Source organism: Perkinsus marinus (genome assembly GCF_000006405.1).
Source record: "Perkinsus marinus ATCC 50983 genomic scaffold scf_1104296964066, whole genome shotgun sequence".
Classification (NCBI taxonomy): Eukaryota; Perkinsozoa; order Perkinsida; family Perkinsidae; genus Perkinsus; species Perkinsus marinus.
In genome coordinates this window covers 101,509-126,331 of record NW_003204833.1, presented here as the reverse complement: position 1 = coordinate 126,331, position 24,823 = coordinate 101,509, and the positions used below count along the sequence as shown (strand labels likewise).

At 49.0% G+C, this 24,823-nt stretch overlaps 10 protein-coding genes across 10 annotated transcripts in view; 2 read left to right on the top strand and 8 right to left on the bottom strand.

The window, feature by feature from the left end:
* Positions 1–680, top strand: part of Pmar_PMAR026034 (SNARE protein, putative) — a gene marked incomplete at both ends in the record, with an annotated part of 802 nt that extends 122 nt beyond the window's left edge. Inside the window, 5 exons of the mRNA XM_002771013.1 lie at positions 1–49; positions 205–269; positions 315–430; positions 503–578; positions 626–680. The exon at positions 1–49 is cut by the window's left edge and continues 4 nt beyond it. Of these exons, the coding sequence (XP_002771059.1) occupies positions 1–49; positions 205–269; positions 315–430; positions 503–578; positions 626–680 (361 nt within the window). The remainder of the gene's footprint in view (positions 50–204; positions 270–314; positions 431–502; positions 579–625) is intronic.
* A 2,701-nt stretch (positions 681–3,381) lies between these two features.
* On the bottom strand, positions 3,382–5,611 carry Pmar_PMAR026033 (conserved hypothetical protein; the record flags this gene model as incomplete). The annotated part of the gene is made up of 7 exons (XM_002771012.1): positions 3,382–3,450; positions 3,806–3,895; positions 3,949–4,041; positions 4,455–4,526; positions 4,937–5,056; positions 5,356–5,463; positions 5,594–5,611. The coding sequence occupies 7 exons, from the start codon at positions 5,609–5,611 to the stop codon at positions 3,382–3,384; spliced, it is 570 nt and encodes a 189-aa protein (XP_002771058.1).
* Positions 5,612–5,817: 206 nt separating this feature from the next.
* Positions 5,818–9,085, bottom strand: Pmar_PMAR026032 (Far upstream element-binding protein, putative; the record flags this gene model as incomplete). Its single annotated transcript, XM_002771011.1, has 11 exons — positions 5,818–5,954; positions 6,171–6,264; positions 6,495–6,626; positions 6,681–6,788; positions 6,838–6,912; positions 7,292–7,394; positions 7,500–7,909; positions 8,166–8,274; positions 8,322–8,449; positions 8,495–8,566; positions 8,942–9,085. 11 exons carry the CDS (start codon positions 9,083–9,085, stop codon positions 5,818–5,820), a joined length of 1,512 nt encoding a protein of 503 aa, XP_002771057.1.
* Positions 9,086–9,226: 141 nt separating this feature from the next.
* Positions 9,227–9,751, bottom strand: Pmar_PMAR026031 (60S ribosomal protein L32, putative; the record flags this gene model as incomplete). The annotated part of the gene is made up of 3 exons (XM_002771010.1): positions 9,227–9,394; positions 9,443–9,586; positions 9,668–9,751. The coding sequence occupies 3 exons, from the start codon at positions 9,749–9,751 to the stop codon at positions 9,227–9,229; spliced, it is 396 nt and encodes a 131-aa protein (XP_002771056.1).
* A 166-nt stretch (positions 9,752–9,917) lies between these two features.
* Pmar_PMAR026030 (hypothetical protein) lies at positions 9,918–11,279 on the bottom strand (the record flags this gene model as incomplete). The annotated part of the gene is made up of 1 exon (XM_002771009.1): positions 9,918–11,279. The coding sequence occupies one exon, from the start codon at positions 11,277–11,279 to the stop codon at positions 9,918–9,920; it is 1,362 nt and encodes a 453-aa protein (XP_002771055.1).
* Positions 11,280–11,544: 265 nt separating this feature from the next.
* Pmar_PMAR026029 (hypothetical protein) lies at positions 11,545–14,410 on the bottom strand (the record flags this gene model as incomplete). The annotated part of the gene is made up of 10 exons (XM_002771008.1): positions 11,545–11,568; positions 12,376–12,510; positions 12,554–12,781; positions 12,957–13,124; positions 13,287–13,413; positions 13,455–13,506; positions 13,745–13,861; positions 13,906–14,059; positions 14,102–14,249; positions 14,298–14,410. The coding sequence occupies 10 exons, from the start codon at positions 14,408–14,410 to the stop codon at positions 11,545–11,547; spliced, it is 1,266 nt and encodes a 421-aa protein (XP_002771054.1).
* A 136-nt stretch (positions 14,411–14,546) lies between these two features.
* On the bottom strand, positions 14,547–18,006 carry Pmar_PMAR026028 (hypothetical protein; the record flags this gene model as incomplete). The annotated part of the gene is made up of 14 exons (XM_002771007.1): positions 14,547–14,669; positions 14,981–15,058; positions 15,186–15,416; positions 15,465–15,626; positions 15,670–15,808; positions 15,992–16,127; positions 16,185–16,310; positions 16,593–16,775; positions 16,826–16,945; positions 17,002–17,199; positions 17,275–17,430; positions 17,475–17,628; positions 17,674–17,833; positions 17,885–18,006. The coding sequence occupies 14 exons, from the start codon at positions 18,004–18,006 to the stop codon at positions 14,547–14,549; spliced, it is 2,088 nt and encodes a 695-aa protein (XP_002771053.1).
* A 632-nt stretch (positions 18,007–18,638) lies between these two features.
* Pmar_PMAR026027 (hypothetical protein) lies at positions 18,639–20,136 on the bottom strand. Its single transcript, XM_002771006.1, has 5 exons — positions 19,768–20,136; positions 19,626–19,688; positions 19,225–19,341; positions 19,056–19,175; positions 18,639–19,012 (listed from the first exon to the last, which is right to left on the bottom strand). The coding sequence occupies exons 1-5, from the start codon at positions 20,122–20,124 to the stop codon at positions 18,875–18,877; spliced, it is 795 nt and encodes a 264-aa protein (XP_002771052.1). The 5' UTR covers positions 20,125–20,136; the 3' UTR covers positions 18,639–18,874.
* Positions 20,137–20,519: 383 nt separating this feature from the next.
* Positions 20,520–21,566, bottom strand: Pmar_PMAR026026 (conserved hypothetical protein; the record flags this gene model as incomplete). Its single annotated transcript, XM_002771005.1, has 6 exons — positions 20,520–20,612; positions 20,661–20,751; positions 20,893–21,040; positions 21,091–21,237; positions 21,288–21,412; positions 21,454–21,566. 6 exons carry the CDS (start codon positions 21,564–21,566, stop codon positions 20,520–20,522), a joined length of 717 nt encoding a protein of 238 aa, XP_002771051.1.
* A 2,693-nt stretch (positions 21,567–24,259) lies between these two features.
* On the top strand, positions 24,260–24,787 carry Pmar_PMAR026025 (hypothetical protein; the record flags this gene model as incomplete). Its single annotated transcript, XM_002771004.1, has 1 exon — positions 24,260–24,787. One exon carries the CDS (start codon positions 24,260–24,262, stop codon positions 24,785–24,787), a length of 528 nt encoding a protein of 175 aa, XP_002771050.1.
* Between the last annotated feature and the right edge of the window lie 36 nt (positions 24,788–24,823).

Sequence of the window (24,823 nt, the reverse complement as noted above, 5' to 3'; positions counted from 1 at the left end):
CACAGACGGGGAGTATCCTATGCGCGTTGCTTTCGCGTTCATCAGTGAGGTACTTGGGGGTTAACTGTCCAATAAGGATGGGGTAGTTATCAATCTGACTGTTAGTGATGGTATAAAATGTCATCCACCTTCTGCTTCCTCTTTATCACGGTGTTCTCGTTTTACTTGATTATGGTGATTTGGTATAAGGAGTTCTAATTTCAGTTGATGCGAGGGTTCGAGACGAAGCATCCAGTAGTCGAGTGGACGAATGTTAGGAAAGATACCAAGTAGTTCTACGAAGGAGCACCGCTTGTGTCATCGTGTGATTTTAGAATTGACTATCCTGAGGGTGATGAACTTATGGAGAAGTTCCAGGATCCAAGCCAGGCTGATAAGATCGCCCAGATTCAGAAGGAGCTGGACGATGTTAAGGGCGTCGTCATCAAGAGTACTACTTGGGAGGTTTCGGTGACTATTCGTGTTTGGTTCTGTTTGAGACCGTATGTGCTTTTCCTCGCAGGCATGGACGACGTATTGCGAAGGGGAGAGACTTTGGACAGTCTGATGCAGAAGTCTAATGACCTCAGCAACACCTCGTAATATGTCAAGAATTTCATGGCGACGTGAAGCGTTTGGTCTGTAGATACCAGTTCTACCGTACTGCGAAGAAGAACAATCAGTGCTGCAAATATTACTAAGTCACAGTTTTTCTGTATAACTACACTCCTTCTGGTATCGTTTCAATAGGATTGTGTTATTAGTATACATGCAAGTATCGTTATGAAGTGGTGTAATGGATAGCAACTTCGATTAGCAAGCTCGGTGGACTAAGGTTCGATCCCCGATCAGTGCGTAAAGCATATATAGTTGGGTGTTCTTATCGATTAAAATGGGCTCCCACAGGAGAGTTCAGAAGTAGTTACTTTGAACACAAAACATTCTGGTTGTTAAAGGAAACCATGCTATTTAGTTTTAAAGTCATGACCCAGGAGTGTTGCCGATACTGGATTGCCGACCTTCAGGGGAGGGAGGAAAAGACCAGATATCCCAGAATCCAGACGGAGTGTTCGTCGGAGGCTTGTAGTATCGATGACGGCTAGCTGCATTCACTACTTCACTCGAACCATGGGTACAGCGGTTACCTACTGATCAAGTCGATGACGGAAACGATGTTAAAATGACTACCCTTGGGATCGAACCCGGCTGCTGAATAGAAAGCAGTACACTGTGGGCATGCGAAGCCATCAAGCTGTTGGCGTGCCTCACGACCACGTACCTATATAGAGAAAAGTGCAGTTCTCGGCCATAGATGATGTGCTTCTCACCACTGCACGCTCATTAGGCCTTTCCTCAGGGCGGGTAAGATCAGGCACTGTTGCACGATGCGTGTTCACCACACTCTCTGGGGGAGAGACGTTCGGCTCATCGATTGGTTTGAGAGGCTGAGCGAAACCATCACAGAGGATAAGTCTCGTCGGCTCACAGCTCTAGTAGGAGTCCCTCGGCGTTCGGTGGGAATCTTGGGTCGCTTCGGTGGACGTTGTATGCTGACCAAAAACTGTAGAGTAGTTGCCTTGCATCCTCACTCAGAGTCTCTTGGAGAGCTGTCGACTTCAACCACTTCCGCATCAACATCGAAAATCAGCGGCCGTGTTGGTGTGTGTGGGCTCAACGTCGAGGCGTGGGATTCTCTATCACAAGAGGGGGTAGTCCATTGCAGCATGAATATGCAAAAATGTTGATGACAATATGGAAAGACTGAGGGGAATTTCGGGAAATTCTCATTGACTGCTGTAAATTCCTTCCCAAATTCACATGTAAACTCTTATGCTTAGTGGAGCAACTCTTAAGCTCAGCTCAGAAAAGCAAACATATATTTCCAAACACTGGTCCAGTATACTGCATTCGACCTACTTGTGTTCTGCGGACTTCTCATCGACTGCGCCTTGACCAACACTGTCGCGGCACCGCTTGGAGTAAGGACGGAGAGGAGTTAACTCTACACCGTAGGCTGGCGATCCGCCTCCTATGGGGCTGCCAGTCATTGCTAAGGGAACATCAATGATGCCGCTACCACAAACGCCGCACCTAAGAACTCCTTGTAAGAAGGCAACCGTACATCAGTAGCCGCTTGCTGTGATCGACTCGACTCCACAACCGGTAGAGTCTTCTGAGGACCACCACAGTGACCAGGGACTGTCACAAGTGATGACGGACCTGCGCTGACTCCATCTTTTCCTGCCTGGCTTTCCGAGCTAGATCCGCGATGAGTCTGTCCTGTTGCTCTGCCAGTTTGATAAGCTCCTGTATTCTTTCGTCGATGTACGAGTGTAAATCCTCGGCCAAGCGTGCCGCAAGTGTCGCCAACATTACACGTGTGAGAGGAGACAACTACTCTTCTTACAGGCTGAGGTCAACTCACTAGGAGGAATGTAAGTCACTGCGCTTGTCAAGCTGCGAGGTGGCACGCACTGCAACGAACAGCGCATCGGCCGGCAACAGAACGCAGCGGTGAAATTCCGGCGTTGCTTGAGACCAACGCGAAGCGTGAACAGACGCAAGAAGGGATCTGGCCAATTTCAACAGCATTGATGTTGCAGCTCATGTTAAAAAACAGTCATGAATCGACTAGAGTGAATGCACCCGCCATCTGCAATATCATGGCAAAAATCATTCCCCGAACTATGTAAGGATGAGAGCTTTTACTCTACTGACACTCTACTTTTACTCTCTATAAGTCGCCCTCTACGAGGTAAGTAGAATTCTTCATAGTGCGGTACCGAACCATGTGTCTGACTGCAATCAAAGCAAGGGATTCGTCCGCACGATCCCACACATAGAGGATCCATGCGCCTATAGTAAGCTCAGAAGGGTTACTACGTGAGTCATCCTGCGATATGAATTCAGGCTAGGCCGCAGTGTTCGAGGAATATATGTTCCCTTTCCTCAACTGAGCTTACAAGTTTTCTCACTAGGTATGTGATTCCTGATAAGAATTCGGGTAGAAATTTCCAGAATCGACATGGCTCTTCTGAGATTTTCCTCAAATTTTCCATATCGTCACCAACACATACCGTTGACCACACTGATCGACGGTATCAGGCAGCACCATGCACTGCAAAAATGAACGTGGCAATCGTTGAACAAGTTCGTCCCCTGCTGATCGTCCGTAATGTAAGAGGATCACATACCCTAAGCAGAGAGTAGTGGAACAACTGCCCCATACAGGTTTCGAGCCTATTGGCAACCTATTATGTGTTCTGGCATAAATGAGCTAGTGACACAATGGCAAATTGTGTCACCATGTCTCCACTCCCTACAACTACACCCGACAGTCAAGAAAGTGATGAACTCTGAATCGGATTGACAGCAGAAACATAGGAACTCCGAATTTTTGAATCACTTCTTTGTACGCGGCACCCAATACTCCTTCGCGCCGACTTCCACAATGAGCTTCTCCCACTGTTTCTGAGAATATTAACGGTAAATGTAAAATCGTGGGACAATTCCAATATAACATTTCTATCCAAACACCAGTGTGGGGGGAAAATATGCACACATACTATGTGACGTGGTCAACTACATGTGCTGGTGAGAATATGAAAAATCTGAGAAAATTGCGGTGAATTCTCATCGGTTTTTGTACACTCCTACCCTAGTTTGCATATAAACTCATGAGGAAACTTCCAAACTCGGCGGAGGCAAGCGAACATATAATGCCATGTATATACTGCTAATAGTACTGCAATACTTAACTATACTACAACTACTTATGATACTTAATACTGCAATAATACATAACAATACTGCCCGCGAAACTTACATGTGCACTGGTAATAACCTTTTCCGCTTTTTCCAACGGTAACAGGCGCCCGCCATATCCTATTTCGTTTTCAGGCTTGCCCTCCAGCATCTAAATATCAACCTCACTCAGAAGAATATCTTAGGTTCTCTCATCAAAGATACCTTATAGGTCCGAAACCAGTGCATAACCTCTTCCGCTCGTCCTGGCATGTATCGAGCCAAATCGTCGAGTGAATTAATCCGTTCACTCATCGCCTAAAAACGCCATAGAATCGTCACCTCAGGCGGATGATTTAAAACATGTGCCCATGTCGAACCCCTTCTCGCTACCCAGCAAGAGGAGACGCCCATCAGGACGCAAACTCACCGCTCCCCCATACCCCTCAGTGTGGTAGAATATGCACATGTGTTGGTGGCAATATCAAGACTCTGGGAAAATTCTTGTTAGCTTCTGTTCACTCCTCGTGAATTTTTCCAATTCGTATATAAACTCCTATGGTAAGTTAGGAAAATATTGAACGCACATGAGGAAAGCGAACATTTTTTTGGCAGCACTCATACCTCCACATATAAAAGTTGAATATACATGAGTTTTAAAAACAAAACACGAGATTTTATGGATCTTATTTGACCGAAACCACACCGTAAGAGAGGCGTTCGAACACTACATCATCGGTGTTGATCGCCAAGACCTTCCAATCCACCTCGCCTTGATCAAGTAGGCAGAAGCAACCCAGCACCTGAGCACCGTTCAGTGTTAAAAAAATGCTTGATTCCTCAGCTGAGCTCAGGAACTCCCTCGCTACTTCGTGAAACCTTCCACGATTTTCAACGTGCCATCTAGAGACCGAAAAAACATGTGCAGAGGTAACTTTTCCTACGGGGCGATTCCAAAGCTAAAATTTTGAATATAAGCCCCTCTTATATTGCATGGAACCTGTCGTCAATCGATTTTCGGAAAAATTTTCATGGCACTTTTTTGCACGTGTCCGACCCCCGGTATTGAACCTGCGCCTGTTAGATCTTTTGATGATATCCCGAACCTCCGTTAATAACCCAATCTACAACTATTGATCATCACGACACACAGTAAGAATCAGGAGACAGTAGTGTATTCTCCCCCCGAAAGCCCATCAGCAACCCCTATCACCTTGACTTCAGCAACAGTACCTGTCGGGATAGGCCTGTCCCCAAGTTCGACAAGGTCCAGAGGATCTCTATCTCCATACAGCTTCGTCTCCTCATCTTGTACAGATGGATCCTCCCACGTCTGAGACAGCGGTGTGATCATATTACCAATTCCCTTACTAAGATCGTTTATGGTGATAATCCGACCGACCAGAGAAAAGGTGAAGAGAACGTCAGACTGTAACGTTAATGCCAACAGCCGAGTAGTGTGTGGTAATATGTATTATTTTCCGAGATTAATAAGAATCGATATGAAAAGTGATATGAACATGTGATGTGATGAAAGTAAGCTTTCGAGACTATGATAGCGACAAGTTGTTCACCCCGGAAGACAAAACGCACATTCTTCACTTCAACATATCAACCACCTGTCCCTTCTACCTGTGGTAGCGCCCCGTAGTTAAAGCTCGGTTCCTTGCCGTAATACCGCAACCTGCCATCACTCCTTCTGTCCTGCCTTATCGGGTTATGAACCTCTTTAGTGGCTACCTAATAACTCCTATACACATATAGGAACATTCAAGACGAGATAATTCCACCATAAAATCGATACATTTTAATACATCTTCCTAACGTGTTGAGGCCAAAGTCTACCAAACCTTCTCCCCGATGATACTACCTCAAACTTAGCCCGCATTCCACGTTGTATTTCCGCGACATAATTGCAGTACAAACCGCCTTCCTTCGCCCGAGACCACAATGGCACCTGCTCAACATCCTCCACACAACTTTGTGCATGCGTGCAAACTTGTCACATCGTGCCATGGAGACACCACACCCTTTGCAGGGTCAGTCAGGAAGACCCGGTACTTTTCGGTCAGCGTGTGCCCCTCCGTCGTAACACTATAACTCGTTCGAGAGGAAGCAGTAGACAAGCACCGAGAGACCAGAGGCCTCCATAAAGTACCGACCGATGACAAGGCCGACAGCCTCAAGATCGGCGAGGCAACAGATAACATAGAAAATGTTTAAAAACAAAACTAATGGGAATTTCCGCGGACTTCTGTAACGCAACAAGCTCTAGTCGTTACCAGAAAACGTACATCATACCATTGCGAGGAGCGACGACCAGTTTAATAAGGCGATGCACGATGCGACACCGAGCGGCGGACCTGAGGTAGATAGAATCACTCATCATCAACCCACAAGGAGCCTTACTCCATCCTGTGGTGATGATGATGATTCTCTTGCTACACCCTCCGCGTGAGCCTCCTTGAACTTCCTCTCAATAGCACTGCAGTCGATTTGGCCCGACAGCACTTGAGCGGCCAACATCATCCCTACTTTAACCTGCCGGACAGAATCGCAGAGCCCGGGGGAAGTCTCAGTATCGTAAAAAAGAGTGGAGAATCACTTCGGCTGTTTCCTCGAAATTATGGAAAAAATAATCAAAATTTTCCAAAAACTCATCAAAACTCCGAGTAATTCATTGAAAACAGTTGGCAAAAAATTGAGAAAAATTATCAAAAATTCCGTCAAAACCAACTCAACCTCGGAATGCCCATCCCTTCTCCTCATACCTGCTCCGCATTGCCAACTATTGTGAGCATGTTATCATCAACATCAGCGTCGGGACGAGCCAATGTGATTTCCATTCGACAACCACTCCTTCTTTTCAAGTCGTCTATCACACAACTCCTATACCCCTCCATCTGAAAATCAATCTCTTCTTTTCCCCACTCCCAACAGCTTCTCCTCCTCCTCACCTTAGCCGCATCTGTCGCATTCATCGGAAGAAACTCCTGTGTTTCCTCAGGGCCCGGTATTGGCCTCTCACAGGTAAATATGACTTCCTCTAGCTCTCTAATAGCGGCCTATATACGTGAGCATGAACACCAAGTGGATGCCATACAGTAGTAGTACGTCGACCGCTGTCTGCGAAGGAGCTTCCAAAAGCAATATGGCCTGTCCTATTTCGTCTCTACCAGAAAGCTCATTCTAAACAAAGAGGAGAATATATTCGATGGCCAAGGACCACGCGCAGATACTAGGATGAGTTAAACTGCTAAACTTTTGAAAAAAAAACGAGTATAATATTGGAGTTTCACCCGTTTTACGTAGAGTGGCAAAATACTCTGTGAAAAACCCGATATTCGGGGTGCTATGCAGTGGTTTGTGAAATATGTTTTTCATATCACGGGTGAAACTTCATTAACCTTCATTGCATTTTATTAGAACCACGGACAAAATGTTGAAAAAATGGTAAAAAATCAACTAAATGTGTAAAAAATAGTGAGAAAATTATTTCTACTTGGAATGTCGGTTTCCAATTCGCACACATACTAGAAACAAATGCACGACGAATAGCGCGCCTTACAATCTGTGTCGCTGTCTCGCGGCTGATCCTACGTAAGACATCGTTATCCACGCCCATAACCTTATCATACGCAAAGGTAGGGATCTTGAACTTCACTATGGCACTGAAAAAAAGATACTACAAATCGATCAACTGGGCGTTTCCTATGTATCAAACAAAAAGACCGCCAGCGCGAAATTCAAATTTCGATTTTCCCAATTTTTCCTACTTGGAATTCATCAACCCATAACCAGCACCACCACCAGCAGCAGCTGTTTTTTCCACTCCATAAGAGCCGTATGATGCTGGTGGAGCAGTAGGAGCAGGAGGAAGTGTACTTTGCCAATTTCTGCCCTCATTTTCACGACGTCTACTCCATTGATCTTGTGGAGGACTATCAAAACGGCCACCAAAGCCCTTTCCTCTAAAATTCATCGCTCCGCTCATATCATCGTATCTCTCAGGAGTGCCGAAGTTGTTCCCTTTGCCTCCCGAAAAGCCGCCACCGCCTTTTCTTCGCATATCATGGTTCGGATCGAACAGGACTTGCCCGGTTCTCTCCGAGTATTGCCGAATGACCCCACCAACATCGAAATTCCCTTGGATAACTTCATTAACCAGGAAAGCGCCGATGGTGCACTGAGGATAGGGGGAAAACGTAAAATTCTCTCAACCAGAAATTCGACTAATCTCACAAAAAAAATCACACTTTCTCCAGAGTCTATTCTGGCGAAACTTATTCTTTCACTTTATCCTATTATTCTATCGATTTAATTCCATTTTCCCACTACCATTACAACCGTAACCACATATACCCAAACTAACATCATCACACGCGCAGCCAGAGTATAAAAAATTGCCCCCCCCCAGGAACTCCAAAATTAACGAGTCTTACCGCCTCAGGTGGTCCAACAATTCGAGCATACTTCATCTCGCCAGGTGGGACTTTAACCACAACATCCATTCGACATCCACTCCTCCTCTTGAGCTCATCGAGTACACACCTTAACGTACACATATACGCCTTCTATTAACCACTTACGCAGCTTACGCGCGAGGCCCTATCACATCACCAACTTTATCCTCCGGCAGAGAAACACGGCGCTCGATATCTCCAGGGCGGAGGAAGTCACATGACTCGCACGAGCGTATTATCTCGTTGAGCTGCTCGACAGCGTTCTATAAACGATAGTTTCTACTATGTATTGTTATTGCTTCCCTCACGTCAACTTGCTCTGCACGAGCTCCGGTGACGATGAATCGACTGAAACCTTGATCTTTGCTACTCTGGTCAACCTAATGCGCACAGCAATGTGGGAAAATATACATATGGTTGATGACAATATGAAAATTTCTGAGAAAATTTGGGAAAATTCCCATTGGTTTCTGTACATTTCTACCCGAATTCCTATGTAAACTTCTATAATTCGCGAGAAAAACTCTCAAGCTCAGCTGAGGAAAGCCAACATATATTCCTCCACCACTGATACAGAGAACCTCCCATAGCGCGTCCTGGTCAATGCAAAGCTGACACACTCTAAAACAGACCGCTCCCATTGAGGATAACTTCAGTACAAACACAAACAGAGTATCAATAACGTTCGATCGACTTCTCGAGAAATTCTTTCACTAACTGTTCCACGATTGAACCCCAGAAGCCCTCCCAATCACCTCAATACGTGCACCCGTCTCCAGTCTTATTCTTTTAATACAGTCTCCTCCTTTACCAATGGCCTTCCCTACTGCGTTCTGCGGCACTTCCACAACCTTCTCCACCGACTCCGGAAAGGATGGTAGGACCGGAGTACCCGACATTAATGCGGCGGCGTTTTACTACTCGTCACAGAACCCCCAAAATTAGACTCACAAAACACAACGCATAATTTGTTTCAGGGTAACTCGTTGGTTGGTTGACCAGCATCACCTCCAGAAACGACAATCACTTGGCATAGTGATTTAGTTGGTCTCCTCAGTGGCCATCCTAGCGTTCCTGTTGAGCACCTGGACACCGATCTGATCGGCGCGCTCGATAATAGCCTTGCGGGTGCGACCAGAGAGGTTGCTAGCGAGTACAGCGGCATACTTCTCATTGTGCATCATCAAGAGCTCGATATCAGCAGGAGACTGAGCACAACCACCTCATAATATACTCAACACCTCCATATACACTACCCTAATCTGGAAGGCGTACTTGCCGTTAGAGAGCTGATACTTGGTGCGCTTATCCGAGCCGTAACCGATGTTAGGCATCAAAGTGGTGCCACGGAAACGACGACGAATACGGGAGTCGATACCCTTAGGCTTCCTCCAGGACTCCTACAGAGAAAAAGAGATAAATCAACACTACCCTAAAAAAGAGGTCGACCCGACCGAGTGAAACCCTCCTCGGTGACTTACCGGCACTCGCATGAAGTTGTCAGACTGATGACGTCTGAACTTATTCGTCTTCTTCTTCACAATTCTCTTCACAGCAGGCGCCATAGTGCTTATTAACGGTGACAAGTACAACCAACTGGGCCGGGCTTCAAAAGGAGGGAAATCACATCCCCAACGCAAGCGTGATCGATTTCACAGGCGAGCGAGATATGAAAACAGCGGAGCGAAGCAACAACTCCCACCACCGTCATCAACATCATCATCATCATGCCTATTGTGAATTAAAGGAGTACCGCAGGTGTTGTCGAGACCTTCTCCTCCTTCGGTCGACGCTATTGAAGTCCTCCATCACAGCCTCATTAAGCTCCGGCCATTCCCTGATTAGATCCACAAGCATGTCTACGTCCCCTTGGGCAGTGTGGACCCCTGGTGCCCACCCTCCTACTCTATACCGGTACAGTGACGACAACGAAAAGCCACTATGAGGGTGACCAACTCGTCGTGCTGCTATCAACGGGTCGATCTTCCTCAATGGGCGCCACCCGGGTAGACCATAGTGCTTCATCACTCGGTTGTCGAACTGCTTACCATTGAATGCAGCCATTACCAATGGACCTCGGCAACGCTGTCTCTGCAGAAAGGGTATCACAGTATCCCTCCAAGCCTTCGGGAATAGAGGCAGACTGGCATTAAAAGGCCTCTTGCCCGACCCTGACGCCCTGCAGAACTTCTGAGCGCTGCTGGACAACGTCGACCACTCATAGGGCGATCGACACTCCACGAAGACTTCCTCGCCAGTGGTATAATTACGTGCAGCGAACTGAACGACCCGGGTTCGATCCAACCACTTGAGATCTTCTCTATCGCCAAATACCGTGTCGCTGTCATGAACAGTCTCCAAATCATAGACTATCAGCTGCCTTGCCGGCCACCGTTGACGCCTCTCCTCATTTTCAAGGAAGAACTCACGTCGTTTCGAGAGGACTCTTATGGCCATCCGAGTGGCGGCCGCCGCTTCCAGTAGTAACCACAGTCTAAATACCTCCCTCGAAGTCCTCACCTGACCCGACCGTAATAGTCTCGACAAATACTTGTCGATTTCCCACTCAACAAGCTGATCGAATTCTCCTCGAGCGAGCTGATTACGAAGATTCTGAATTTTCTCCCAGCACTTCATCTCACACACGACAGTCTGTCTCCTTATTTTAGAGTGATCAACACGGATGGTCTTCACCGTAGCGTCCACTTTGATAACACTGTCGAGGTCACCAGTAGCCAATGCACACTCCCTTATCAGATTCAGATGTAACGGATGCTTCGACCAGCCAGTGAGGCCTTGAAGGTAGCCGTTCGCCTGCCTTGGTGACTTCCCCCACACCATAGAGTGCAGACAATACGCCAAGTCGTCAACCATCGCCACCCGTGGTAGGTGCGATAAGTCACCCGTAGCCTCAGGGGCTCTCATCATCATCAGCAACCGAGGGAAGCTCCTAGCATGACCGACTTCAAGAGGCTTATCGCTGAGCTTCGCCGAGAGTAGCCGGGCCCAGTGTAAAACGCTGTGGCCAGCAATCTCAACGCTGAAGGCCTGCGATGGCAGTAGAGTCCCTGCCGCGGGTGGTCGCAGAGCCATTCAAGATCTATCGCGCGCCACGAGGAATCGCCAACTCCGAAAACAACAACACCATGATCACGACGAATTATATGAATCAATTCTATGCATGTATAAGGCGTCAGTTGAATGTGCGAAAACCCCTTCTGAGGTCATGAAAGCGAACAAGGCATAGGAACTCGTACTGGGCAACATCTGAATCATTATGGCTATAAAATAAACCAAAGAAAATGTCAATTTTCCAACTAGGTGATTCCCCCCGTCACAGCCGACTTGAAGTAAGCATCTACATCTCGATGAACTCGCTGTTCTGCAAGGTATCAATTTCCCGAAGTAGCCTAGCTGTGACCTTCTGTGTTCACGCTAATAGGAGAATTCACAACCGCGGAAATCTCGCCGATCGGTCCCGAAGCTCAGGGCAATGTCGTAGTCCTATATGGTGAGAATCGAGCCCTGCAGTGACAAGGCTTGCCAGGAATTCCTCGCCTAGGCATATGACCATTTTGGGCTGTGATCATCGCACCTGAGGCGACAACGGTAACTTGGACACCCTCCTACCTCACGCGTTCGGAGGAGGACGGCGATCACTAACTAGAGAGGCTTTGGCCATTACTTAGCTTCTCCGACAGCTTTACGTTCAGTTCTGTCGACACTTCTTCGAGGGACCCCACGAGTCGTAACGAGATTGGCACCAGACTTCCCATCCAACACGAGAGTTGACCTACCCACTCACTCAGTAACTCAACTCACCGGAAGTCTTTCGGTGGAGGAACTCTCTGCAACATGTTTTCGCAGCGGCGGCGGCCACACGTGACAGCTCACTACGATTAACTCCTACACCGACCAAAATGCGGATTAAATGCATCGAATTAAAGCTCGCCTCGATAGTCAATACAACAGAGGCTCCAAGACCTCGCAAAAGCTATCAAACAATCTTCGACAACGGCGGCTACATTCCACTGAGTACTCCATGAACGACGACGGGCACCCGGGTGGCGCGGACAGGAGAACCTGATAGCAGCGACCAAGCCTGCGTCTGTACTACACACAGGCCTGATGAACAATAGCGTTCGGAAACAGCGTAATTTCCCTACAGTTCGATAACGTCGCACCTCACCTGCATTTTCTCCTTGAACTCATTGAAAGTCCGAGTCTCATCGAGCTCCTTCTGCAACGACTTCAGAACCCCCTCGTAGGGCCTTCCAATAGGCACGCCATTCTCAGTCGCATCCACGATTAACGTGCATATCCTCTATCGAAAAATAAACACACTCTATCACTATCACGTTCCTCACCTTAGCCGCTGCCCGCCAGCCCATCCGACTCGGACGGCCCAGGGCAACATAGAGAGCCTCGAGCTCCACTGGTAAGAGCAGAGGCTCTCCAGTGGATGCAAGCAGGCTGCCGATCAACGCCTTGAAAATCTCTGATTCGGCCTTCTGCGCAGCTTCGATGATATTTTCGAACCGACGGCCATGTCGAGCACCGAGTTCCGCGATTAGAGCTTTCGCCCTATCACTTGCCTGAACAACGATAGTGAGAGGCACTCCGCATTCTCTCAACAGCGGTTCGCCTCGTATCGCCAAGACATCGTCGATTTCGAATACTTATAATGTAATACTAACTGTTACTCCGTAGAACTAAATAAGTTTTCCCTTCTCCAACTCCCCCCGAGGGAAGACCATACAGATGGCTTACCAGAACAGACCGAGTAGCCAGCAATCCACCACAGTGGGCCACGACACAGCACAGACGTGATCGGACTCCATCGGGCCCCTCAAGGTCAATGAGCTTATCAAAAGTCTCAATAGCCCCATCGACATCGCCGGTGAGTAGCTGCATTTCTCCGAGCACTCTGTACTCATCCTGACAACATAAGCTCGCTACTAGTTTACCATCAGTGTTGGAGTAGGAATATATGTTCGCTTTCCTCAGCTGAGCTTATATACGAATTGGGTTAGAAGTGTACAACAACCACTAAGAACTTTCCCATTTTCCCAACACCTCATATTTTCTCACGCTGTTTACCCTAGTATTAGAGGGCAACTTGATCGGCAGCCCGGCTCCTGACCCAGCACGCCCACCCGAGGCGACATGCGTCTCCTCTGCGCTGTCCATCCAACCGACTTCGGTCAGAATAGTAGCCAGGGTTTTCCTGATCGGCGAGATTTCCGACCATAATCGATCTGAGCTTACCTGGCTTTGTATTGCTCGCCAACAGTAGTGGCGCTAGGGCCTTCTGGGGGACCTACACCGCAATCAAATTTGCCCACCCCAAGCTCAGTGCAGGAAAACATACACATGGTCAACCAGAAATGTTGACGACACTCTGAAAATTCTGGGAGGAAATTTCGGGAAATTTTCATTGGTTTCTGTATATTTCTATCCCTATTCGTTTGTAAATCAGTGAGAGCACTCCCAAGCTCAGCCGGAAAAAAACGAACATATACTCCTACACTGCCCGAGATGGTATCAATTCAGCTCACATCTGTCGACGCCCCCCTGCCTTTCCTCACACTCAATGTCCTCTTCTTCAGTCTTCAACTCGCCCTTGATACCCTCATGCTGCACCTCGTCCCCTGACACCTCCGTAGAGGCCTGACCTGCGAGACCCCAGGCATCTCGAACGCATCAGCCATGACCTCACTCTGTTCAACCTCAATCAACCTCGCCTTCTTAATAACTGGCTCTTCCCCTCCACCCAGATCAGACTCCAAAGTGGCCTCGGGCGTAGGAGACATTTCCTTCACGACAAAGCGTAGGGCAAGCTGGTCTCCATCCTTCACCCCACAGTCACCGACCTGGGCATCATACCAGTTCTGGTCAGCGCCTCAGTAGCCTACCGAGCTCCGTCGCTTAGGCACGTCTTGTCCCTCCATCGCTCCTTCCAACCACGTGAGTCTCCAGTCCCCCGCTGGAAAGCGGCCCTTGACCCCAGCGAGGCAGAAGTACCTCCGAGCGGCATTCACAAGCTGGCACGGCCGACTCCTCCTGATCACAACACTGTCATCACACCAGCTCAACATGAGCCCTCCCTACGCATCTACTATGAACTCCTTCGCCGACTCAGCTCGTTGGGCCAGCCCCTCGCGGCATTGGATGTGAACCCTGAGCGGGCTCTTACTGTCAACAGCGGTCGTTCGACGAGTCATCTTGATAACTATCAACCTCACAATAGAAGTCACCTCCCTCGGGCAGAGATGAAAGGCATCACCATGCGATTAACTTACAACGCAGAAAGGTCCGTTCATTCGGATAAGAAACACATAGCACTAGGGATTAGAATCGTCACAAGGTCGACACTTCGACGGCTCGGCAAAGCTTGTCGAACTCCCCCTTGCACAACTTGGTACAAAAAGCATATATTCCCGGATAATGCTGCTGCAGATCACAAGGGCCATCTAGGATCTCCTGAAACACATCATCCGAAGAGTCAACGACGCCCACTGCTGCTGTTGCCCAGCATAAAAAGATGATTCAAAACTACACAGTTCAGATGAAAAAACATTCGGAAAATGGAATTTGTTTTCGGTAGAATGAAAGTTCGATTTTCGTGGCCGCTCGGAAATGAAGGTTCAAATCCGTAAACACCTCGTGAATTCGGAAAAACGAAATTTCAAATTCTTCAGATAAAAAACAAATGTCCGACCACCGGAAACTTCCCGGCGGAAATTCAAAATGAATTTTATATTTTCGTAGCCTCAATTCTGAGATGGGCTTACTTGGACGATGCTTTTGAATTCTTGGAAGCTCCTGAGCGGCTGCCCCAAGCCGTCGAGTCGGCCGAGCAGGGCTTTCAGCTGAGGCCGAAAATGCTCGGAGACTGGTTGCCCATACACCTCGTAGGAGAGGAGACTTTGACAGATCAACTGAAAGGTGACACAGTTCGGCAAACAGTCGTTCGAAAGGTTAACCATATAGACTTACCTTAGCCGCAGCTCCCCAGCCACGCTCACCTGCTTGGGAACCGAGCAGTCGGAATAAGGCCTCCTGCACTCTCGGTAGTGGCAAATCCTCGCCGAGATCAAACAGGAACACCCGCAGCGCCGAGGAGAACTTCTCCACATTTCCAGTCTTAGCTTGGCTCACGACCCGGTCCAATCTCTCGTTGGGTTCTCTCACTACCCCCTGCATTTCCCTCAATGCAAGAGGACACGTCTGAAGCAGATACCACTCCAATATCCACTCTTGGATGAACCAACTCACCTCGATCGGCTGAGGACTTTCCAAGCCGCCACATAGGCTGACGATATACGACAACTTGGGGAGCACGCCCGACGTGCCAGCGCCGACCACCAACTTCAACACCATCTGAGCTTCCTCCACCCTTCCCGAAAGTAGTAGGAAGTCCCCCAGCATCGATCGAGCCTGCCACAATGCTCAACAACCCGACTCCTACCCCTCGCCCTACCTCGCTCAGCCTCCGATGGTCAGCATTCTCCCCCTCCTCTGCCTGAATGTTGGCCAGACACAGCTCCACGTTGGTCCTGGCCTCCTCCACACAATCATCATATCGTTGCAGTTCCAACAAGCATAGGATCATCTGGTACCTGCCGTTGGTGTTGGAGTAGGAATATATCTTCGCTGTCTTCACCCTAGCTCAGGAGTTTCCTCACTACTTATAAAACATACGGTCGAATAGTACGGAATTTTTCTCTCAGAATTTTTCTAATTTCACCAGCACATGGTTGACATTGCCACGTCATGAATTTAACCTCCCCAGTGTTCACTACCTACAATCGTACAGTAGTTTCCAATGGATCCTCCCAGTGCCATCATCCGCAGCTGCCAGGCTTTCGCGATAGGTCTCGACTGCCTTGGCGAACTGATTACTGTGCATCTCCTTCTGTGCCTTATACCGCAACTTCACTGAGAAAGGACCCGGGTTCGATCCCTGGTTAAGACACTATTCCCCATCCAACTCACCATGAGGACTTTGAAGCAACCAATCTTCCACAGGCGGCAAGTCTTCATAAAGGCTATCCGTGAAGACCTCATCCTCAATTGATTCGCGAGCTTTGGCCGATGACCCTTCCGGCTGGGGGGAGGAAGCTGAACGTAGTAGAGTGACAAATGTACGAATACCCTCACTGGGAATTGAACCCGGGTGCGATCAATATCAGCATACACAGACCTCTGGAAGGACTAATAGTCCGATCACCTCGTTAGCTTTACATCACAGAAAGATGAAATTCGGACGTTAGGAGATGTAGCTCGTGTTTTCTAGGTTGCCACAGGAATCGCAGATGGTATTATATTCATTTATGACTTCTCTATCGAACCATCGGGAAAACCCTAGCAGGTTCCCGAAAATTCACTCGATCGCCCCTTCACCTTCAACATCCTCCACAGCGTCCTGCAGGTTACTAGTCCGACTCAGTTCTCCGCTCTCATGAACAACCTCCTCCTCATTCTCCTCCTCCTCGTCTGCTGTCGAGCTATCGATCGGAGCAGCACTGACCCTTCCAGAGGATGTCGGCTCCACAGGCATATGACCACTTGCGGTCTCAGATACTTCTGCGATGAAGAGACGACATACCAAACCGTAACCAACTTCCAGTTCGTACCGACAGATGAGCTCATCGACGGTGGGTCTTTGCCAACATCAGCCTTCCCCTCCTCATCCCCCCCTACGTCCTCCGCTCTGCTAGCGATACTCTTCTGAGGTGCGGCCATCGGTGAGGTAACTGAGAGCACATCATGCCAGGCGCAGGTTCGATCCCTGGTGACGACATCTTCTTACCTTCTCCCTCTACCGCCTCCTTCTCCTCAGTACCAACAACAGCCTCCATTCCCGAGCTTCGAATAGGCAGCCCTCTAGCCGGCTCAGCAGGTACGTTAGGCTCTATACCGCGGACCCTGGCCGAACGCCTCACCGGTGTCTCCAAAGCGGCGGATACCTTAGCTCGCTTGGAACGGGACTTCGGATGGCCGCTGGCACCTGAATATTCTGCTATAGGCTGCATACTCCCATACCCACGCAATTTGTATGAGTTCGCCAGAGAGTGGTACTCACTGTTATCAACAGGCTTCTGGCTTTCCTTGGCCTCTTCACCTCCGCTAGGGACTCCATCCTCCAACACTCCATCAACAGCATCTTCCATTTCGGCGGCCACTGCCGGGCATGATGCCTCCGATGGCGAGTCGTGATGCTTATGCTGTCGCTTCTTTCCTGAACACAGTCCCACTACAGTGAACTCAAACAAGACCAAGTACCGCGATGATGCCGAGACCGGTGGTGACTCTCATCGACGTCCAAGCTGTCCACAGAAGGGCTCGTCTGAGGTGTCTGCGAGCGAGTTGAATCAGCATCGTCTTGAACATACACAAGCCTCAAGCGCTCGCCACCATCTATCCCCGCAGCCTTTACCTACAACAGCATACTCCACTGAACAGGAGTAGGGCCGGGGCTCACCGAGGGAAGTCTCTTCGGGACGTGCTGTTGGTCCCTCTCCCCACCAACATGAACGAGCCGCCAGTCCCGTCGGGGCATCGACCCTGGGGAACAACCCCGGTCGTAGGCAAGGCCAAAGTGCGCCCGAGCATACGCCACGAGCCGACTAGCTGGCAACTTCCTAACAATAGGGAGACGGCCCTCCAGAGGTGCAAAGCGGACATCCTCTCACGGGCTGATAGTGAACTCCTTTTCTCCCTGGATTTTCGCCTCTTCCAATAAACACTCCACTGTGAGGCTTATCTCATCCTGGCCGCCTTGTCCCGGTTCGCCCTTGGCCCCTCGACGTGCCATCGCCGAATATAAAGCACTACTCGAATATACAACACTCATGTAGTAGTTCAGTTGAGACGAACCCCCATGGTGAGCGAATACGAGACACTACTAGTGTCCTGTATTCGCTCTCACCAGGGGGCGAAGACTGCGATGATCTGACGGTCAGATAAGATGACTTCACTGCCCTACTCTCGAAGACGTTTCCCCCTCCCCCCCAGCCGAGAGCATGGGCGACCCGTCCGTATGTAAGAAGTTACCTCAACGCAAAGGAGGAGCAGGAGGTGAAACGGAAACATAACAACATCAGGAGTGACGACACAGCACCGATAAGGCTGAGAATATCATTCCAAAGGAGTATATAATTTCCCATTCCTGATAGTAAGAGTCCATAGGGATTCACAACTTCATGTGATGAACGAAAGTCCATATTCACGAGGTGTACAATAATTTTGAAACACGAATCTTGCACGCATGCACACTGGACGATACAGTTCGTGATCCTTTTCACACCCAGAAAAGCCCCACAGGAGAGTACTGCTGACACAACGAGTATTGGTCGATGCAGACCTGTAAGAGAGATCTCCTCGAGTAGTTATTATCAACACAAAACTGGGGATACTCGAAAGCTCAACTGTACACCGGGGGATACAGGCGGCAATAATAGGGTACGCACGGAGACCCACAAGGAACTGTAGGAAAAGCCGATGGTTGCGACCAAGCAGTAATACTGTTGTTGATGATGGAAGTCTTAGGCTACCATCACAACATCGATTACGGTGTGAAACCGACAAGCTGTCATGAGGGACAGTGCCCGGATGGGCTCATCCATGGACCTTCTACGTGTTGTAATATACAGTATCAAAATGAAAAACCAAAATCGCATAAGCTATATAATATCGATTTTGGCGTTTTTCTGTGGACAGTTCCTCCTGTGTAACTGCACCGTGAAGGCCAAGGACTTATCCGCAGTTTCACACACTTCAACCTTCAAACTGTGAGAGTCGTCGATCGGGGTCACAACCGCCTGAGAGTCTCCTAATACCCAACCACATGTGCGAATAGCTCACTTTTCCATGAGCCGGCTCAGCATCAACCTCATCATCATCCTCAGACGTATCAACAGCTTCCAAGACAGTGACAGTGCAATCTTGAACCGGGCATATATTTAATACAGGACCTCCACTTCCCTACAGAAGTAGCGGCTCTCATCGGATTCGACTGGGCCGCCCTTCTTACTTCACCCTCAGGCGAGTCCGCATACACAGAGTAGAATCGCTGAGTCGTGCCTCTCGGTAAATTGCTCAAAGGCACCGAGGACTCTCCGAAATTGCCAACGGTGGACATTGATCTCAGCTGAGAAGATAACAACAATAACATCCATTCCCTCCAGCAAGATACTCAAACATAAGGTGCGAAATTCCAGACTTGTACGATGAATCCTATTCGAAGTTTATAATACCCCTACAAGGGACCTCAGGACTATTCTATGACCCTATGTACAAGTACTCACAAGTGTCAGGTACTCCACAGTACACATAAGTACTACGAGTACGCACAAGTACTCCCTATGTACAAGTACTATGGCTACGACCGGATGCGACGAAGCTTATAGACATGCAGAACCCTCGGGAACATACCCGCAGTTTAGGGGGCTTGTGAGTGGCCTCATCTGTTTCAGGATTAGCCTCCTCTTCATCAACCTAAAAATGACGCAATCGAAAATCGAACCAACAACCTCACACATGATAGCGATACATACTACCCACTAGCCCAACTCACCACTTCTGATCCTATCCGCGATCGTGTCAAGGCCCGCTCTCTCGCTCTCTTCCTCGCATGGACACACTCTAGGACAGATAGGTAGATCGCTGCTATGATAGGCCCAGCCGCCGGTATAGTGAGTAGAAGCACCGAAAACACGTTGGAGCCGTTGAATATAAACCACATAAGAACATATAGCACACCCGAAGCCAACTGTGGTAGGATAATGCTACGCCATTGACTGCCAGCTGGGGCAAGCAGTGCCATAAGAGAGAAGCCCACGAATGCGAGGGTGAAGAATATAATAGTGAAGATAAGGGCCGGCGAGTGAGCTATATCCTCAGCATTGTAGGGACCAAGCGTCTGGATTGCCATAACACATTAACTGTTTTTGGAAGGAACACCCATACGACATCAATTGCACAAGTGAATCCCGTTACATTCCATCCCGGCACTCTACTCGAGGTAAACACAACAAAAACTAGAGAAACATCGTTGTAGTAGTACATGGGATCTGCCACCTTCAATGCTCTCCTTCTTTATGAACAGGAAACCACATCACTACAGTAGACAACCTTGATGTCAACCTCTCCCCCACTTTTCTCATTCTCAGCTATCATCCTCAATCGAGCCGGAATAATACCTTCTGAAATAAAGGACTATGTAGTAGCATCCGGTACTATGCGAATAGCATTGCTACTCGTGGAGCCCTCCAAACCATACCACCCTTCCCCTAGTAGTACTTGATCAACGCAACACCTTCACACGAGTCACTGGGTTCGCTGTCGCTTTATTATTTCCGACATCGCAACATCAGCAGCTGCCTTCGCTCGGTCCTTGCCTCTGACAGCTACTCCAACGCTCTAACACATACAACATTGAGTACCACTCCTTCTTCACTTCAGACGAACCTGTCCCCCCACTGCACTGCCCTTTCTTGACGCTTCCTCAAGAAAACGCATCTTAGCATCTTCTGCCCGCTCGATGGCCCGCAGCTCCTCCCTACAAAAAACCCCTTCTATCGGAATGTGATGTAGTAAGAATGCGAATGCATAGAAGTTTGCCTTTCGGACGTTTTAACGCACTTCTTCTACCGACGATTATATTGTGCTCTGCTATACAGTAACATTTCCCTCCCATTACAAACGGTCAGTCTCCACTTCCACCAACCCCAAAGACCAGTTCGAGTCGGCCTCCTCCATCAGTCGCTTCTCAGTAGTCGATTCGTGCTGTAACCGATCGGGTATGGTGCCAAATACCTTCGCCACTCGCGACACCGGCCCGGCCGCATCTAACACGATGACGATGAGATGAATAATCGAGCAAGTGTCACCCCACTACCCTCATGGGGTCCCTTGGCCTCCCCGTCTCCCCCCTCCACCACAACATGGTGCCCCATCGCGACGAGCTTCTGGTTCACCCACTGCTGCATATGCTTGTCCACCTCCTGCTCCGTCCCAAGCCTAGCTCCAGTGTCCTGGAACGTTCCTAATAAGCAGCAATACACTAGCGATCCTCATTCTCCTCTAGTAAGTCACGTTTCAGTAGCCCCCATTCCTCCTCGTCCTTCTCTTCTGGTTGCGATTCTACCTCTTCCACTTCTGCCTCAGCGTGACGATCCGCGGCAACTCCTTTCGTGCGGGACCTCTCTCGCTGCATTTCCCTGATGGAAAATCCTTTTTATAGTAACTCCAGCAGGCTCACTTGAGGTCGTCTAAGGAGAGGCTTTCCCCAGTGGAAGAATCCTCCACATCAACCTCGTCCTCTGTAGGCCTCTTCCGCCGATGACTCCGAGACACTTTTCGGGCAGCAAACATAAGAGTGGGAAAAATACCCGTCGGAGCTCCCCCGAAAATTGAAGTCTACTATCAACACGATAATCGTCAAGCCGCCATGTAACGAAGCTAATCACAATCTCGAAAAAAGACCTTTCGAAAAAATACTTGCCGCGAATTTTTTGAAAAAGGTAACCACTCTGCCAGCTTTCACTACACCATACAGGTCTTCTCTAAGGAAGAACGACCGAGCCTGAAATCGAGTTGAAAAATTCCTGTACCGCGGGTCCTGGGGACGACGCTCTAAGACGTGCTTAATTAATATGCCTATCAAATGCGGCAACGCCGGATGAGCTCGAATGTATTGCTCGTTCGGGAGGAGCCTCGAAACCTGAAAGCGCCGCATCCGGACCTAAAACGTATCTTAGCAGAGTCGACCTCAAGATACGTCGTGCATCATCTGCTGAGTTTGCAGCTCTCTTACATCAAAAGACAAAACGAAAACGCCTGTGGCCTTCGAGAGCCTCATGACGGTCATGGGTAATCATGAAATGTCCAACATGGACTCAGGGAATCATCCGGCTCTCAGAAATAACGTTCCCAATGAACGTCCCGCAATCCTGCCGAGACTAGGAAAAATGTTCCGAATGAGCGATTATAATGGGGAAAATCTCGACAACTGGCCGAAAATATGTTCCTAGCCATTTTGAAAGTCCAGAATTCGTTCCTTCCGGGAGCATTTCAAGTTCATCGAGGACTCCCTGCATGGGCCGAGGAGGCTAGCCAAAGTCACTGGAGTGAGAATATCTTGCTACCATTACTCGCAAGTAGTAACGCAAGAGTCCCAAATCACTTTCTGTAGGAGTACTAGTTAGATAGAACTGCCCAGCTCACCAGAGCTTCTCTCGGAGGCGAGAGTTCTGTGAGGGGGGGAGTGTGCGCGGCCAATATTAATAACTCCAGGAGAGTATTTTCGTCACATTTTGCAAATTTATGGTATCAAATTTCACGTCGATACACTGTCACAGTAGTAAATGCAATTTTCGAGAGTTTCACACAAATTTCGGAGGAACCCAGGAAACAGCAATACCCATTTTCTGACCGCAACGGGAGATGCATGGGTTGAATGCAACTAGCTACAACGCTGGTGCTTATTTCTTTAACCTTTCATGACTGCAGTAGTAGTGTAGAGGGACGATGATGCTGTTCTTCGTGTCTCGGAGCGTCACGATAATTTCGTGGCGCGTGACGCAAAAGTTCTCCTTCAACTTCTGTGACAACATGATGCCCTCGCCGACTCCTTTTGAATGTGATGTAGTGCTCTTCTCCTTCTCAGTTGGCTTCTACTTGTTTTCCTTATTCGTACCATTATCATGCATCGAGTGCCCATACCGCCTCCCCCTCCCCCCTACTGCCTGGCCTCTTCCTCCTCTAGAGGTTGCATACCAGCGACTCCCCTTTGCGACCATCATCAACAACAACAACAGCCGAGCGTTTCCATGCTGGCAAGCAGTCGCGACTTCTCCCATCGAGTGAAGATGACCGAGAGGCTCCGTAACCAAATTCTACTAAATTTGGATGCTCACGATCGAGCCCTTTGGAGGCAGGCAGAAGGCCCCGTCTCCACGAAAGGAATAAGTAGGGGGACGGAGGGATGTTACTTCCGGGAGTGTGCCCCTCCGTATGATCCTTTCCCAAGACGAGGCGGCTGCTATAAAGTGATGCGGAGGATCCCAGAGGACCTCAACAACCACCGGAGTAGAATCCCTGGGGGCGGGGGGCCTGGGAGTAACAGCCCAGCTGGAAGGGATGAGATATCAATAATACCCTTCGGAGTGCTGGCCTGCCTTGAGCTCGACACTATGGAGGAACCTCCGATGCCTCAAAAGGCGGGCAGGAGACGTGGAGGCACAGGGTCGTCATCATCATCATCATCATCATCATCATCATCGAGCACCAGAGGTGGTAGTAGTAGCGACTGGGAAAGGAGTACTGAGGCTAGCAGTTCCTCCTCTGCTGACCTCTCTACATGAGCTCCTATTGTATGATCTTTCTATTGGGAAGGGGGCCTTCGACTATTAATCACGACCCTTCACGGTACTATTAGCAGTAACTAGAGGCATGAATAAGACCACCCTTACAACGTACCGTCGTTCGCTGTTCTCCACTGTGGTGGTCGTAGTAGTTTATTCCTCCTGTACTACTTGTTATTGCTACTCTTGTTCCTCTCCATCTTCCTTCTCCTACTACCCCTGTCACTATTCAAGTCGAGTACTACTACTATATGGATAAATCCTAAAGTGAAGTTGATGAAGATGATTATGATCATGAGGCTACTATCTACTACTACTTCTAAAGGCGATGATGTAGTGTGTAACATTTCTAAGAAGCAGATGACCATCCTGCTAACATCATAATTGCCCGATACATTACAACAATGCTGGGGGGAACGCAGTTCTCCCTTTACTCCATTAATTCTCTCCCTGTTGTGTTTGGCACGATCGCTCCTCGAGATTGACCCCACCAGTTAGCCTCTTGTAATGTCAGTCTATGCTTCGCCTCGATTTCTACTACACAACTTCGCAGTGCGGACGCTCCTCTGGGCTCTTCTACTAGGTCTTCTGGGTACTCATCAGGAGCTTATACCTTCTACTGTGATCCGCCCTGGCTTTCCCTTAGCACTCCTCTTCTGTTTATCACCCCCCGTCACAGTGCAGGAACTGCGGGTAGCTGCTATGACCGTCGGGCTGGCCTTCCTCCTCCAGAGAGTTGCTGCACTCTTCGACACAGCTCGGCTCGGCCTCCTTGTATTCTCCTTCATCAGAGCGGGATCAGCAGAGGAGTGTGTTAAGTACCTCGCAGTGGTCAGTGTACCGAGGAGTACTCCGCCGTCAGTACGTAGACTGGGCGTCTGGTCGTCCCTCGCCTTCGCAGCTTGGGAAAACCTCACTCGAGTCGACACTCTCCTCACGAACTCCTCCTGGGTTGCCTTTGGTGCGCTGACTATCCCACCTTTAGTGCATTTATTCTGCACTAGTATTGCTATCGACCCGGACTCAGATTTCCGCAGGTGGTCATTGCCAGTAGCAGCTATGTGTCACGGCATATACGACCTCGCCGCCCTCACCTACGTGTCTCTATGTCCGGTTATTCTGTTATGTATTATCCTCCTGAGGGAGGCTAGCCATGCAGTAGGGCAAGGAGTGAAGGAGAAGTATCCGAACCGTGTAGAAGAGGAAGAGCTCACGTGTCTGCCGGTGTAACACTACTGGGGGTGCTCTGCATTTTGTCATGGTAGG